The 16,395-nt window shown below is 48.1% G+C and overlaps 1 protein-coding gene across 1 annotated transcript in view; it reads left to right on the forward strand.

The window, feature by feature from the left end:
• LOC110555902 (core histone macro-H2A.2) overlaps window positions 1-16,395 on the forward strand; it is a 41,432-nt gene that overhangs the window by 21,663 nt on the left and 3,374 nt on the right. Inside the window, exons 3-8 of the mRNA XM_021649391.2 lie at window positions 1,338-1,444; window positions 2,562-2,759; window positions 4,433-4,543; window positions 6,078-6,177; window positions 10,126-10,215; window positions 14,747-14,921. Of these exons, the coding sequence (XP_021505066.1) occupies window positions 1,338-1,444; window positions 2,562-2,759; window positions 4,433-4,543; window positions 6,078-6,177; window positions 10,126-10,215; window positions 14,747-14,921 (781 nt within the window). The remainder of the gene's footprint in view (window positions 1-1,337; window positions 1,445-2,561; window positions 2,760-4,432; window positions 4,544-6,077; window positions 6,178-10,125; window positions 10,216-14,746; window positions 14,922-16,395) is intronic.

Here is a 16,395-nt window from a genome sequence, read left to right on the forward strand (position 1 = left end):
AAACTTGGTGGGGTTTTTTTTTTTTTTCATTTTCCATGTTTTTGTTTGTTTGTGTTTGAGTTCCACTATAGTCCAGCTTGGAACTTGGGATCCTTCTGCTTCAGCCATCCAAGTGCATTTGTAAATGGATACCACACCAAACTTACTCACTTTTTTTTTTAAGACTTGTTTTCATTTTTATTTATGTGTGTATTTATGCATGTGTATCCCACATATGTGTGGGTGCTAGTGGAGGCCAGAAGAGGGCACTAGACCCTGGACTTGAGGAGATTGTGAGCACCCGACATGGGTTCTGGGAATCAAACTCTGGTCCTCTGGAAGAGCAAGAAAGTACTCCTAACCACTGACCTGTCTCTCCAGCTCCTCATTCACACCTTTTAAAGCAAATGAATCATCTTTCCACAACTGAAGAGAAAGCAAAATAAATCTTCAATTAAAAATAAAATACAGCTTTAACAACAATAATACTAGAACAAAAGTGAAGAAGGAAAAGTAGTAAAACAAGATAGAAAGTTGGGCCTCATGGTGCACACTTTTAATCCCAGCACCCAGGAGACAGAGGCAGGCAAACCTCTGTGAGTTCAAGACCAGTCTGGTCTACAAAGTGAGTTCCAGGCCAGCCAAGGCTGCATAGTAAGATGCTGACTCAGACAAACAAACAGAAAAAGAAAAAAAATAAAATAAATAAAGGACCAATGAAATGGTTTATTGGTAAAAGCTGTAGCATACTCACCCCCACTACCAACACACACACACACACACACACACACAATATTATAGATATAAAAAGGAACTAAAGATCTGGATGCAAATGAAAAAAAAAAAAAAAAGGAACTAAAGATGGCCCACTGGCTGCTCTTGCAGAGGACCTGGGTTTGATTCCTAGCATTTACATGGTGGCTCACAGACATCTCTAACTCCAGTTCAGGGGATGAAACACCCTCTTGGGACACATGTGGTACATATACATACATGTAGGCAAAATACTTACAGATACAAAATACACAAATTTAAAAGAACTAACAAATGACAGAGGAATATAAAATACCAGCTATATCCAACCTGTGGCCTTTGGGCCACATATACCCCTGGATAACAGCCCAAAGCAAAAATCACAAGCTTTATGGTGGCCAAGATGGCTCAGAAGGCAAAGGCACTTGCTGCGTGAATCTGGCAACATGAATCCAACCCCCAGAACCTGCATCAAGGTGGAAAGAGAGAACCAATTCCACAGAGTTGTTTTCTGACCTCCACATGTGCAAATACACACACACCCACATACACATACCAATAATAATAGTAATTTGATTGTTCATTAACTTCCCCTTATACTTCAGCGGAAATCCTAGAGTTGGCCGGGAATGCTGCAAGGGACAACAAGAAGGCCCGGATAGCCCCCAGGCACATCCTGCTGGCTGTGGCCAACGATGAGGAGCTCAACCAGGTAGGTCTGCACCCTAGGCCCAGTGGGACACACACACACACACACACACACACACACACACACACACACCCCAGGACCAGGTAAAGAAGAGCAGATTTTAATAGCTCTGCATTCAGAGTCAAGATCAAATTCCCTCTAGAACAGACTCTGCCATGCAGAGGCAGACTTGTATTTAATGAGGAGACAAATCTGTTAAAGATTTGTCTCCTCATTAAATACAAGTCATTGCGTGCACATATTGTTCCTGGCAATTTCTTAACTGGAGCCCTGCGGATGATTTATTGGGATGTGAATAGGAGCCTCCCTATTTACACATTAGATCTGACTGACGCCACAGCCAAATGAATGCCTTTCCAGACAACACTAGGCTTGCTGGGGTTTAGGTAGAGTGAGACTTTTTATTTATGTTTATGTTCTGATCTCATTCTTCTCAAACTAAAGGACCTTTAAAGTTGCCAGTCCATCATAGATTGACCATTTTTTTTAAAAGTGATAAAGTTTGATTGCTATGAAAATGAAAAACAAAGGCATGCAAATGAAAATCCCAAAGCTCCTGTCAGAGTTGGCAGTGCTGTAATAGCTGTCGACTTGCTGTAGCTGTTTCTAGACTCTCACCTTGTCTGTGCTGCTCTGACACACAGGGTTGGCTAATAGATGGTGGATAAGCCATAGGTTCAGACCACCCTCGGTTTAGAATATGCAGAGTATATGATTGTGGGTTAATTGTTCAAAATGTATCCACTGGGAGGTTCATGGTCAAATGTTTGAGAGTGTGCAAGCCGCTGGATCTCATTCTTGAGTTAACCTTTGAAGCCAGGTTTGATCAGTGTGCTTCCCACACACAGCCCTCTATCTGAAATTCCAGAGCTCTGGCCATCATCCCAGTTTCAACTTCTCTGACACTTTGGTTTTGCCTCGTTCTGCTTTCTATGCAAGACCGCAGACAACCTGATACCTCCTGAGAGATGCTTTGCAAGTGTAGGACAGGAGAGCCAGCAGCTGCATGTTAATCAGTTCTGTTGGTTAAGCAGAAGCCAGACTCCGGCCTTGTGTGGCCAAGGCCGACACTTGTGTTAGCCAGCGCAGAGCTGACCAACTCTTTGCATCTCTCTCTAAGCTGCTGAAGGGAGTGACCATTGCCAGTGGGGGTGTCCTGCCTCGAATTCACCCTGAACTGCTGGCCAAAAAGCGAGGGACCAAAGGCAAGTCAGAAACGATCCTCTCCCCACCCCCAGAGAAAAGAGGAAGGAAGGCGGCATCAGGCAAGAAGGGGGGCAAGAAATCCAAGGCCACCAAGCCACGGTCATCCAAGAAGGTGAGTCATGGAGCATTTCAGGATCCAGGTGTTACCACTGCCATAGGCACAGTGCTCCTCAATGGAGCACCCCCAAAGGATGAGATTAGGAGATGGAACCTTTGAGCCATGTTGACATCATGGGGACGCATCCTTGACATGCAATATCAGTGTCCTAGTTTCCTTTCTCCGCTGTAATGAAATACTCTGGTGAAAACAACTCCTTTGGTTCACGGTTCAAGGGTATAATCCCTCACGAAGGGGGGAGTCAAGGTGGCAGGAGTTTGGCGCATGCCTTTAATTCCAGCACTCAGGAGGCAGAGTGATGAGTTCTCTGAGTTTGAGTCAGCCTAGTCTACAGAGTGAGTTCCAGGACAGCCAAGGCTACACAGAGAAACCCTGTCTTGGAAAAAAAAATTAACCTGGGGATGTAGGTTAGTGTTGGAGCATCTACCCGGCATTCAGGGGTCCCTGGGCTTTCTCCCAGGCATTGCATGAACAACAACAATAATAACTCCAAATGAAAGTTTGGCTCCTCAGACGCACTAGCCACTTTTTACATGCTCAGTAGCCCTGAGCATCCAGGATCCCAAACGGTTCCATCACAGGTGGTTCTGTTAAACAGCAGGAGCACTGCCTGGGACCCCCCAACCACAACGTTATTTTCATTGCTACTTCATAACTGTAATTTTTCTACAGTTGTGAATCATAATATAGATATATGATATGCAGGATATCTGTTATGTGACCCCTGTGAAAGGGTCGTTCAACCCCAAAGAGGTCGAAACCCCCAGGCTAAGAACCATTGGCTTAAATGCTTATCTTAAACTGCAGGCCTAGAAAGACTAACTGATCCAGCCAAGAAGACTGTACCTATGTCCAGATTTGGATGAAGACAGCTTCAGGGGCCTGTGAGCTCCTGGAATAATTATTATGATACTGTGGGTTGGTGTTTGTTTGTTTGTTTGTTTGTTTGTTTGAGACAGTGTCTCATGTAACCCAGGCTGGCCTCACTTGTCTAGATAGCCAAGGATGACCTTGAACTTCTGATTCTGCAGTGTCCACCTGCTGAGTACTGGATTACAGTTGTGTGCTGTTACACCTCATTGACTGAGAGCTGGGGATGGAGCCCAGGGCTTCCTACATTTGAGGCAGGCACTCCACCAACTGAGCTGCAGAGCTGGCCCATATTGGGTTACCCTTTTCTTTTCCTTTTATTGCTGTCTCTTGTGTTCCCCCCATCAAGAAACAATAAAGGGCTTTGGAAGTGGCTCAGAAGCACTTACTTGATTAGCCCTGAGTTCAATACATAGTTCCCCCTCCCCCCACTGCCAAGAAAAACAGCAGAGCGAATAGTGGAGAGTTGAGCAAAGCACAGCAATCAATATATGTGTATGAATGTCATACTGAAACCTTTTATTTTGTATGCCAGGGGAGAAGATGGAAGGAAGAAAGGAGGGGAGGGAGGGAAGGAGAGAAAGTGGGAGAGAAGGGGAGGGGATAGAGAAGAACCGAGAGTGTAGCTCAGTAAAGAGTACACATGACACCCACATTCACTGCAAATCATCCGGAGGTCAGCTCCTGACCCCTTCCCTCCATAGCCAAGTTGGTGGTGCTCACGGAAGGACTATCCCGCAGTCACAGGAGTGTTCTCTGGACTGTTTCTCATCTTGCCCTCTGGTTTTCACCCACAGTCCAAACCAAAGGACAGCGATAAAGAAGGAACATCCAATTCCACCTCTGAAGATGGCCCGGGGGATGGCTTCACCATCCTGTCTTCGAAGAGCCTCGTTCTGGGGCAGAAGGTAATAAACTCAAACTGGGCTGCGGTAAGCCCCCCTATATACCCACTGTTCACAAGCCAGGATGCCGCCTTCATCCCTTCCTCCCTTTCACTCTGCTCCTGGACTATATTTTTAAAGGAAAACCCAGGTGATATATGCATTTCTAGATGCTTGTGCTGGTCAACCCAAGGTCAGCCTGAAGTCTTCCTAGAGAATCTGATCAATAGGATGCCATTCCTGGTCCTGTTGGGAAATCCCCAAGCCCCAGTTATGTCTGAACCCACTGAGAAAATCCATCGCTAACTCCCAGCCAGGCTTGAAGAGGCCTAGCCTCCATGATTAAATGTCATTTAACAAGGGAGAGAATGGCAATGTATGTTTCTTGAATATGGCGGGTGCTAGAAATTAATTACTTGTCAATAATTCAGTCTGCCTGCCTTCCTGAGCTACAGAAAGAAAAAAAAAAAAAAAAGAAAGGTAAAACCTAACAGGATGGATTCCAGCAGTGTCTCAGCATCCTGCCAGACATGCAAATAATTCATTTCTATGCACATCAAATTCACTGAGCAGACAGGATTATCTACAGAGTCAACCGGGGCTGAAATAAGGTACACAGGTAAGTAGCCAGATCTCTGGGCGCTGCCTGTTCTCAGCCTGCTGAACAAATGCATCTTCATCCAGACAGCTGGAGATCTCAAGGTCTCCGGGAGAGGATGTGGCAGTTCCTTATTCATTTCAGACAAAAAAAAAAAAAAAAAAAAAAAAAACCTGAGGCTCAGAGGTGGGATGTATGTGTGTCCGCTCCAGGGCCAGGATCTTTCTCCCAAACTTATCTAGAGAATCAGAAAGTTCCCTCTCACTGTGAAGACACTGGAAATGTTCTTCCTCCTACTCTGCCAAAAATATGTAAGACAGCTCCAAGAATGTGGTACTCGGGGCTGAGAACGTAACTCGCATGCACAAGGTCTTGAGTGGACAGAAGAAGGGTTGGAGACTAGGCACAAAGTAAGGGCAGGGTGGGAGCCCAGAGCCCACTCCTCCCCAGCAAGAGCACTGACCTCCCGCAAAGGCGCTGTACTTCAGGCGGGAGAAGAGAGCAAGCCTCCGGCTGCTTTCCACACAGAGCTACCGACATGTGTTAGAGGTGACCAAGGCCACCAAGGTTAGGAACAAAAGACACGTAAATAAATGATGAAGGAAAGAGAGAGGAAGGGAGAGCCCATTTCTGTTCCGGGCAGTGAAGGCAGGCTGTCTGCACTCTGCTGGTCTCAAAAGAGTGGCTCAACAGCAGACTCCAGGAAGCCTGGCATGGCGGCTCAGGTCTATAACCGCAGCATTGGGAGGTGGAGGCAGAAGGAGCCGAAGGCAAACGTTGGCTACGTCCGTGAACTCAAGACCAGCCTAAGCTACCTGAGGCCGTATCTCAGAACAAGAGAAATACCTGGGAACCTGAGCCAGCCCCTGTGCTGCCCCTCACCCTGACTAGACAGTGATGTAAACTGAAATGATGTTCAATGGCGATTGATTTTTCCCCCATCTTTTCTTCCTAATGCAGCTATCCCTGACCCAAAGTGACATCAGCCATATTGGCTCCATGAGGGTGGAGGGCATTGTCCACCCAACCACAGCCGAAATAGACCTCAAGGAAGAGATAGGTAAGGCCTTGGTTTGGGAGAGGTGTCATGGCATAGCCCACAATCCAGACGAGTTGTCGTGGACTCAATTGTCCTCTGCCTGAGGTCCCAGGTGGAAATGTCTTCCGATGGGACGAAATGGTTTCGCTGAACAAGGTTTGCTTTGACTCGGTGCCGATTCTGTGAGGTTTGTCTTAGGGTCTTGCTGTATGGATGGAGGCAAACAGTTTGTGTACAACTTGACCTGTTCTCAAAGTGATGGAGCGTGGCAGGTAGAGCACTTGCCTAGTGTGCGCAAGGCCCTGGGCTGGATCCTCACACATCAGGAACTCGTGCAGGAAGCCCTAAACTCAGTCCTCAGCCACCCTCGGCTGGGTGTTCCGTATCACATGCATAACAGCAGCATTCAGGGTGGAGACAGGTACATCTAGGTCTTTGTGACCTAGAGAGTTGGAGGCTAGCCTTAGCTACATGAGACCTTGTCTTGAAGCAAAGAGTGAACACTGCTGAACAACCAGCACACTGGTGAGGAGACCCTCCCCAGAAGCCCTTCCAGCCCCGCCCCTTGTCACCATTCCCTCTAGAGATAAACAGACAGCATGAGGGGTTCCATCTGTTTTCAATTCTATTTAAATAGTCCCATGTGGCTTTTTTTTCAGCTCCGCTTAGTATCTGCAAAACCTGCCCGAGTTACTGAGTATGTTTGTTCATTTTCTTTGCTGTGTGGTATTTCACTGAGTGATTATGCCACAATGTGGGCTCCATTGTGCAAGCTGATGATGACACCCGGGCCATCTTCATTTGGGACCATCCTGAGCGCCGCCGCTATGAACGTGGTTGCACAGACTTTGGACTGAACCCCGAGTTGTGTTTTAAGCTCACATAGTGAGAATGCTTGGTGAAAGGGAAAGGGACAAAGACGTGGGAAGAACTCAGGGGTACCATTTCTGCACTCAGGAAGCAGACAGGAGGGTTCTAAGCTGCACACGGAGACCCTATCTCAAAACCTTGTCCCCCCGCCAAAAAAAAAAGAAAGAACTACAGGATCCTCAAGGCTGTGTTATTATTGTGCCAGCCCCATGAGTTGAAAAGAAAGCCATAACCAATGGGTAAAAGAGCCAAGGGGGGTGGGCCCAACACTCTGTCAGAGGCATGGACAGTAACAGCAACCTAATAGGCCCTATCTGTGCCATGTTGTCCATTTTCACAAGACAAAACCGTTTTAAACCCCCCATTGAAAGGGCAATGGAGTGAAGAAAAAGCCTTGGCCCTGGAATCCAGGGCCGGCCCTGGGGTAGGTGCTTTGAAGCCCTTGCTAGCAGCTCAGCCCTGAGCCGTGGCCCCAGACTCCTGGGTCTGGCACCAGAGGCCACTTGCTCTGCTGGAAAGTAGGTGGGTGACACTGGGCAGTGACAGAGCTGCAAAAACAGTCTTGTTTCTTGCCTTGTGGCAGACCCTGACATTGCCTTCCCAAGGCCAGGGGAAGGCTCTTCCTGCTGTGGAAGGGTTCCCCCTAGTGCCCTCATCTCCAGCTCTGTTTTGGTTGGTTGCAATCCCTAGCTTGGGAACATCCTCATAGTTTTGCTTTTTTTTTTTTTTTTTTTTTAATGTCAAAACATCAAAAAGAGGTGCTTTTCTGTTTAAAGTAGGGTAGAGTGGTGTGCTCTGTTATGGGAGTGAAAAATCAAGTTTAGATGCCACTGGTGGATCCTCTAGCTGACCTCTTGGCAGTCAGTCAGAGGAGGTGAGACAGGCTGAAAAGCTGGCAGATAAGTAAGAGAGCAACTTCTGAGTCGGCCTGGTCTCTCCAGGCACTTAGAGATCTCTGCCTGGCTGAATGGCTCTGGGCGTGTTCCCTAACCTCTGTTCCCTTGAACCTCCGTTTCCTCATCCATAGTGAGCATATAGCTGTGCTCACAGGCACACAGGTGGCACAGAGCTAGGGCTAGAGGTGTAGTAAACCAGTTCATGTCCCTGACAGACAGACCTGCAGTGTTAGGAGACACAAGCTGTGCCACCGGCACCCACACCAATCATCCTATCCAGCCAAGGCCCCAATGTATTTGTTTTCTTTTCTTTTCCGAGCTTCTTTATGTAGCTTTGACTGTCCTGGAACTCACTCTGTAGACCACGCTGGCCTTGAACTCAGAGATCCACTTGCCTCTGCCTCCCAAGTTCTGGGATTAAAAAGCAAGCGCCACCATCATAATCTCTCCCTTTGAGAGGGGTAACCTGTCGTGGTGCCTGCAGCTGTATGCACTCCTCAGTGGTTGGGAATCGGTGTAGTTCCGGCACAGGTGTGAGCCACCATGCCCCGATCATTCTACGTTGGGCATCTGACCCAAAGCTTCCCGCATTCCAGGCAAGCCTCAAACAAAGTGACGCACAGCCCCGCCCCACCCCCTTCACTGTCAGCCTCATCGGCCCTTTAAGCTGCTTCATTCTTGAGTCTTTAGAAAGAGGGGGTTCACCTTGCCTCCCTCACAACTCCACCTGACCCCTGATCCCAAATGCAGAGTGCAGCAGTCTGCACGTGGGTGCCAGCTTCTGTCTCGAGCTATCCCCAGGCTTCTGGGAGACAGAGATGAGACTCAGAAATGTGCTGCAAGGCTCACAACTGTTATTGCTGTGCTGTATCTCTGAGACCTAAACTCCTTAATGAAGACATACCATCTCCAACCGCATTCATATAAATTCACTGACGGGTTCTAGTCCTCCGAAGATATGTGAGTACCTGCCTGAGTGTGGAAACCTCAGAAACGAGTAATTATAATGATAAATAATAACAATAAGTGCCCGGTACCAAAGTATTTCAGATTTAGGAGGATTGGGGGATATTTGCATATGCATAATGAGATGTCTTCTGGATGGGACCCAAGTCCAAATGCAAGGTTATTTCTGTTTCCTGTAGACCCCCTACACAGTGGCAAGTGGCTGCAGCAGGCAGGTGGGGGCAGCAACTGCTGCCCCGTCTGCTGGTACAAGCTCTCATGCAGGCCTGGGGTATTGGCATCCTGTGTTTCTGCACTTCTCTAGATCTAGGAAGTCAGGATTCTTTAGCTCTTGGCAGCCCAGGCCTTGTAGCTTCTGGGCAGGCTTAAGCACCAAGATTCCTCAGCACCTGCGGATGGTTAGGGCCCTAGCCGGGTTCCTGCCCTCAAACAGCCCAGCTGTCAGTCAGCGCCTGGCCACCTTTGCAGCTCAGCCTGCTGACTGCTCAGCTGCTGCTGCTGCTGCTGCCACTTCGCCTTCACTGCTGCTTTTTTCCTATTGTCACCTCTGCGTGCATTACGAAGAGTAGGCCAAAAAGACTACTTGAGAGAAGCCTTGTATGGGCACCATGCATGCACAGAGTACCCGGACATACTTGCAGGCCAAACACCCATACACATAAAAGATACATGAATTTTTAAATGCTTTTTGGAAGAACTTATTATTAACCCTAATAGTGACTTCAATAGATCTTAACAGTGCTTTAGCAACATGTGACACCTTTCCTGTGCTCCCAAGAGAGACGGGGTCCCCTTACACATCTCACAGCACAGTGACCCACGCATCACGTGAGACTGGATGTGGCATCTTGCACTGGCCATGTTGTGTTGGAGTTTGGAAAGGATTGGATTTGGGTTTTTCAGAATGGGGTGTTCCTCCTTGCTGGGACTTGGTTCAGTGGCAAATGATTTGCTTAGCATGTGGGAGGTCTTAGCTCCCATACTTAGCAACAAAAGAGAGGAAGAGCATGGGCAGGGGAGTGGGGATCCTTTAACAAATCTTGTTATCTTTCAGTCTGCTGCACAGATGCCCAGAGCTCTGTGCAGTGCCACAGTGCCATCAGTGACCACTGGCAAACCCAAGTAACAAATGGGATGTGCCATGCCTATGTTCTAAGGTTTTCCTGACCTAAGGTGCCCGACAATGTGACTCTATTGGAAGGACATTCACCACAGCCCCCATTGTTCTCCTTTGCAGGTAAAGCCTTGGAAAAGGCTGGGGGTAAAGAGTTCTTGGAGACAGTAAAGGAGCTTCGCAAATCCCAAGGCCCTTTGGAAGTTGCTGAAGGTAAGTGTGAGACTGGGCTGCATCTCAGCCTGGCTCAACCCCATCCTCGCAGCCTCCAGCCTTCACAGCCGTACACGGTCACTGTCTACAACAGGATATGCCATGCCTACAACCCACATTTTAAAAAATCCAGGCACTTTCAATTTCCTGGTGACTACAATGGTGAGGAGGTGGAGACAGGAGGATCCCTGGATTGGCCAGCCAGTCTAACCTACTTGATGATTTCTAGGCCAATGAGAGTCCATCTCAAAGGAGGTAGACAGTGTTCCTGAGGGTGACACCAAGACTTCCCTCTAGCCTCTACACACACACATACATACACCCACAAGCAGTGATAATCCCCATGAGGAATTAGGTTGCAGCACAGTGCTACAACACCCAGCATGTGTGAGGCCCTGGGCTCAATTCCCATCACTGGAGGGAAAAGAGACAGAATAAAACTCCCATAGCTAGGACTGGAGAGATGGCTCAGCAGTTAAGAAAACTGGCTTCTCTTCCAGAGGACCAGGGTACAGTTCCCAGCACCCTCCTGTCAGCTCAGTCTAGAACTCCAGTTCCAGCAGGTCTGATGCCCTCTTCTGGCCTCTGCAGGCACTACACACATGTGTAATGTATGCAGGCAAAACATTGTACCCACCCTTCCACCCTTCCACCAAGGGCAAAGTCCGTCTATATGTCCATCTGTCTGAACGCTTGTTTCCAGCTGGCAGCACTATTTGGGAAGATTGTAGAACCTTTTGGGGTGAGGCCTAGCTGGGGAAGTGAGGCTGGGGGCATTGGGTAATGGATTATCTACATTCTTCTTTCTGACACTATTTAGCCAACCACCTCACAGTCATTGGCAGGGAATCCCCAGGAAGCTAAGTGTTTTCCACTTCAGACTATACGCTATGAGCCCAAATAAATCCCCCATTCCTTAAGTTGCCTTTTTGTCATGGTGCCAGCTTTCACTCCCTCTGTCGCCATGACTCAGTCAGCTGTTGAGGAGTTTCCCTGGTCTAGGGGTCTGGAGGAGCCTCCCAGAAAGTGCCTGAACATGTGAGAGAAAAGCAACCTGGACACAGCACAAGAAGCTCTGATGTGATTCCAAGCAGAATTTGAACGTTGTGAGCGAATGGTGAAGCAGTAGTTAAAGAGTTCTTAGCAGAGAATGTTCCAGAATTAGACATTAAAATATTGGGCAAAACAAATAAAAGCAAACTTTGAACCTGGCCATCACAGTGACTGGTCAATCAGTTCAGAAGTCAAGAGTAATCCATAAAGCTACTCAAGAGGAAAAGTGGGCTGTCTATAATGAAATGGCAGTTTGAGCCAGTGAGATGGCTCAGCCGGTGAAGGTTTCAAAACCTGGGTTCAGCCCTGGGACTCTCTCAGTGGAAGAAGCGGCCCGCCTGTGTTGTCCTCTGAGATATGTGTACTGTGGCCTGCATACGTCAGTGCATGTCCGTGTGCACGTAATGTACACATGCACACACACACACACACATGCACACACAAAATATGATTTTCCACACAAAAAAGAAAAATTAAAATTTCAGAATAAGCTAGGTAGCTGACCTTGCCTCACAGACGTGCAGCAAGTTCTGCTCTTGGCCTTGACATTGGTTGGATGGTGTCTTGTTACTTTTCTATTGTGGTGAGAAAACACCACAGTCAGGGCATCTTATAGAAGAAGGAGCTTATTGGGGGCCTACAGTTTCAGAGGGTGAGTCTGTGACCATCATGGCAGGGAACATGGCAGCAGGCAGGCAGGCAGATGGGCATGGGAGTGCTTACATCTGATCCACACGCAGGAGGCAGAGAGGAAGCTAACCTAGGAATGGCGCAGGTTTTTGAAACCTCAAAGCCTGCCCCCAGTGACACACCTCTTCCAACAAGGCCATACCTCCTAACCCTTCCCAAACAATTCCACCACTGGAGGCCAAATGTTCAAATATATGAGCCTATTGGAAGCATTCTCATTCAAACCACCACAGATTGGAATGGAAGTTTTGGTTTCATTAAAAACTCAGTTGTGGGGGCTGGAGACATGGCTCAAAGCTTAAGAGCACTGGCTGCTCTTCCAAAAGTTCAATTCCCAGCAACTATATGGTGGCTCATAACCATCTGTAATATCTGGAGCCCTCTTCTGGCCTGCAGACACACATGCAGGCAGAATACTGTATAAATAAATCTTTTTTAAAAAATTCAGTTATGTTATGCAAATAGGATTTTTTTTAATCCCAAGTGTGGGATTTTAGTTTGGGCGTTGGTTTGTCCACAGCTGATAATTGCCTCCTGTGGGATGTGATCTTTGCCAGCTGGTAACAGCCTGCCAGTATAGTACTCTGAGGGATATAAATACAAGACCCTAGAAAGAGAAGGGGTGGCAGTTTGGAGAGACCAGAGTGTTGGCTTGGACAGACAGAGAGAAACCTTTCAACACAGTGGCTTGGAGGAGAATGCTTGCTGCGTTTGCTGTTGAAGGAAATTGGTATAACCCCAAAAGAACCCATCGGCCCTAAACAGCCGGGAGAAGTAAAGGGGTCTGTGCCCTCTCTCCCCACTAACCTTCGCTCTCCTGCCTAGTATTGGGAGATTGGAAGGGAGAGGCTTTAATCAATCCCAAATAAAATAAAGTTTAAAAATGAGCACAACAACAGATAGGATCAGAAAAAAATGTCATCCTAGTGAATGAGAGTTGCAAGCCAGCGCTTCTAAAGACTGGAAGCCCAGCACTGCCTAAATCCTCACACAGAGAGGCTCATGGGACCTGACCTCCAGAGGCAGAGAACAACATGCATTTTTATTTCTGTAAGAGCTTCACCCTCCTGCAGGCTAACAGCAATTATGAGATGTATGCCCTTTCTTTTTGTAATTGTATATGCATTGGTATTTTGCCTACATGTATGTAAGTGTACCATCTTCATGTCGTGCCCACAAAGCAAGAAGGGAGCACCATATCCCCTGGAACTGGGATCATCAAGTGGCTGCTGAGAATTGAACCTGAGTCCTCTGGAAAAGCACCCATTGCTCATAACTGCTGAGCCATCTCTCCTCCACTCCTCAAGATGTATGCCTCTTCAAAGATACTAAAACACGTGAAAAAATACCAACTTCTTAGAATTGGTAAAAGGATCAATTACAGTCCAGGCTCTTACACAGCTGTCCTTGCCATGCCCTTCTGGGAGCCCAGGTTCCTCTCTTGTCTGTTTTCCAAGCCAGACCAGTCCATGATAATCCCCTGCCTTGAACACTGTGCTGTGGATGTCAGTGTGGCCCTGAAAGAAGAGATTTATAGCCAGATAGGGTCCCAAGGTCACACACTACATCTCTTAGGTAGGTTGCCCAACTTCATGTGAAGGAAGGAAGAAACGAAGGAAGGAAGGAACGAAGGGAGGGAGGGAGGGAGGGAGGGAGGGAGGAAGGAAGGAAGGAAGGAAGGAAGGAAGGAAGGAAGGAAGGAAGGAAGGAAGGAAGGAAGGAAAGCAGGCAGGCAGAGAGAGGGAGGAAGAGAGATGGGGGCATGGGGAGTAGAAAGAAGCCAGGTAGTGGTGGTGCACGCCTTTAATCCCAGCACTCGGGAGGCAGAGGCAGGCGGATCTCTGTGAGTTTGAGGCCAGCCTGGCCTACAGAGTGAGTTCTACAACAGTCAAGGCTGTACAGAGAAATCCTGTCTCAGAGAGTGAGAGAGAACAATCAGAGGAGAGGGCCTAGAGAGATGGCACAGCAGCTAAGAGCACTGGCTGCTCTTCCAGAGGACCTGGGTTCATTCCAGCATCCCCTTGGTGCCTCACAGGCATATTTAACTCCAGTCCCAGGGGATCTGCCCTCTTCTGGTCTTCTTCGGTTTGCATACATATAGTATGCAGACATGTATGCAGGCAAAATACTAATAACTATAAAATAATTTTAATTAAACTTGCCAAGTTGTGGTGGCACATGTTTTTAATACCAACACTCAGGAGGCAGAGGCATACAGATCTCCAGGTTTGAAGCCACCTTGGTCTACAGAGTGAGTTACAGGATAGCCATGGCTGCCCAAAAAAACCCTGTCTCAAAAAACAAACAAACAAAAACCCTGGCAGTGAGGCACACACCTTTAATCCCAGCATTCTGGCAAGTCAACAATTAACTGTAACCAGTGTGGCAAGCCTGGCAGTCCATCTCCAGTAGCTTTAATTGCAGTCATAATGTGCCCTTGGCCACGTCAGGGAAGAGTTAAGAACCCAGGGATTTGGATGTTTGGGGGTGGCTGTTACTCAACCTTCCATAGTGGCAGATGTGATTTTGATGTGTTCTTGTCCCTAGGATCCACTTTGTGTATGTTCCTGACCTGGGGCCTGTTGGCAGGTCACCAAAAATGATAAAGCTGTCACATCAGCTAGAGAGCTTTGCTTCCTTGCCAATCCCTCCTCCCAGTGGCAGGGATGTGGCTAGCCATGAGCTCTTTCACTCCCTAGACCTCCAGGATCTCACAAGGTCACCTGGGAGGCCGGCCTGATGACCCAGCTTCAGGTGATAACCTGCACTTCTCTCTCCTGTGTCCCAGCTGCCGTCAGCCAATCCAGTGGACTCGCTGCCAAGTTTGTCATCCATTGTCACATCCCCCAGTGGGGCTCCGACAAATGTGAAGAACAGCTGGAAGAGACCATCAAAAACTGCCTGTCCGCAGCTGAGGACAAGAAGCTTAAGTCCGTCGCCTTCCCGCCTTTCCCCAGCGGCAGGTAGGACAGTTTCTGAGTTGATGTTTCCAGCCTTTCCATGGGGAACCAGCTACTCTCCAACATAACCAAATTCCACCGGACCATTCTAGAGGACACAGCGAAAGGCAGCCAGCACAGCCAGAATGTTAGGTAGAGCGAGAAACCCAATTCCCGCCTTCCAAACACAGACAGGGCCGGCCCCTTGGCCTGGGAAGGCAGGTCTCCATGGCCAGGGCCAGCTTTCCTGCTGCAGTGAGTGATATAAACTCCCAGATAGAAAGGTAAATAAACATCACGGGTGAGGCCAGGTGGCATTTTAGTTTTGTGTATGCTTGTGATGACACATGTGTACACGTGTGTGTGTGTGTGTGTGTGTGTGTGTGTGTGTGTGTGTGTAGGCCAGTGCCATTCCTCAGGTAATACCTTCCTATTGCTGTAAGAAGACATTCTGTCCTAAAGTAACTTAGGAGAGCAAAGTGTTTATTTGGTTTATGCTTCCAGGTCACAGTCCATCACTGAAGGAAGTCAGGCAGGAACTAAAGGCAGGAACTTGACAAAGAAACCTGGGACAAATGCTGCTTGCTGGCTCACTCCCTTGCTCATACGTAGCTAGCTTTTTATACAACCCAAGATCATCTGCCTAAGGAATGCCCACAGTGGGCAAGGCTCTCCGACATCAATCATCGAATAAGACAACCCCTCCCAGACATGGCCAATCTAACCTGGGCAAATCCCTCAACTGGAGGCTTCTCTCAAATGACTCTTGGCTAGCCACTATGCTTTTGTTTTGAGACCAGGCCTTACAATGTCACCTTGGCTAGCCTGGAACTTATTATGTAAATTAGGCTAGTCTGAAACTCACAGAGATCTGACTGCTTTTGCCTCTCTAGTGCTGGGATTAAAGGTGTGTGCCGCCGTGTGAGTTTTCCATGTCTCTCATCAGATTAGGTTAGGCCAACCAGCCAGTGAGTCTCAGGGATCCACTCATCTTTACTTCCCAGCAATGGGGTTACATACCTTGGCTGGAATCATCACGTATCACCATGCCCAGCTTCGTGATAACTGTTCTAAGAATCAAACTCAGATCTGCATGCTCGTGCGGCAAGCCATCCCCACGGTATGCCCCATGTTTGTTTCTGAAGGCCTGCTACGTTCCAAACCCACATCCCCACCCTTGGTCCTCACCTAGAACACACAATCAGAAAACTCCAGGCTCACAGGTCTTGCTAACCAAAGCATGATCTGGAAACCACCAGCAGCAGCATCACCTGGTTATAAATCGGCCCCCCAGACCTGCTTCAAGATCACTTGGGAAAGCTCAGGAGGACAGCAGGGGAGGAGGCTGAGGCTTTGATAACTGTGCCCTGAGCAGTGGAGGGCTCTCACTGAAGCTCAGTGGAAAGAGCTGGACTCAGAGACACACAAAAGCTGAGGACAAACGAATGTATTCTTGGGTGTATTCTCCAAGATAGGACCACAGGTGGTATTTACCACA

The sequence above is a fragment of the Meriones unguiculatus genome, chromosome 16 (assembly GCF_030254825.1).
Source record: "Meriones unguiculatus strain TT.TT164.6M chromosome 16, Bangor_MerUng_6.1, whole genome shotgun sequence".
Lineage (NCBI taxonomy): Eukaryota > Metazoa > Chordata > Mammalia > Rodentia > Muridae > Meriones > Meriones unguiculatus.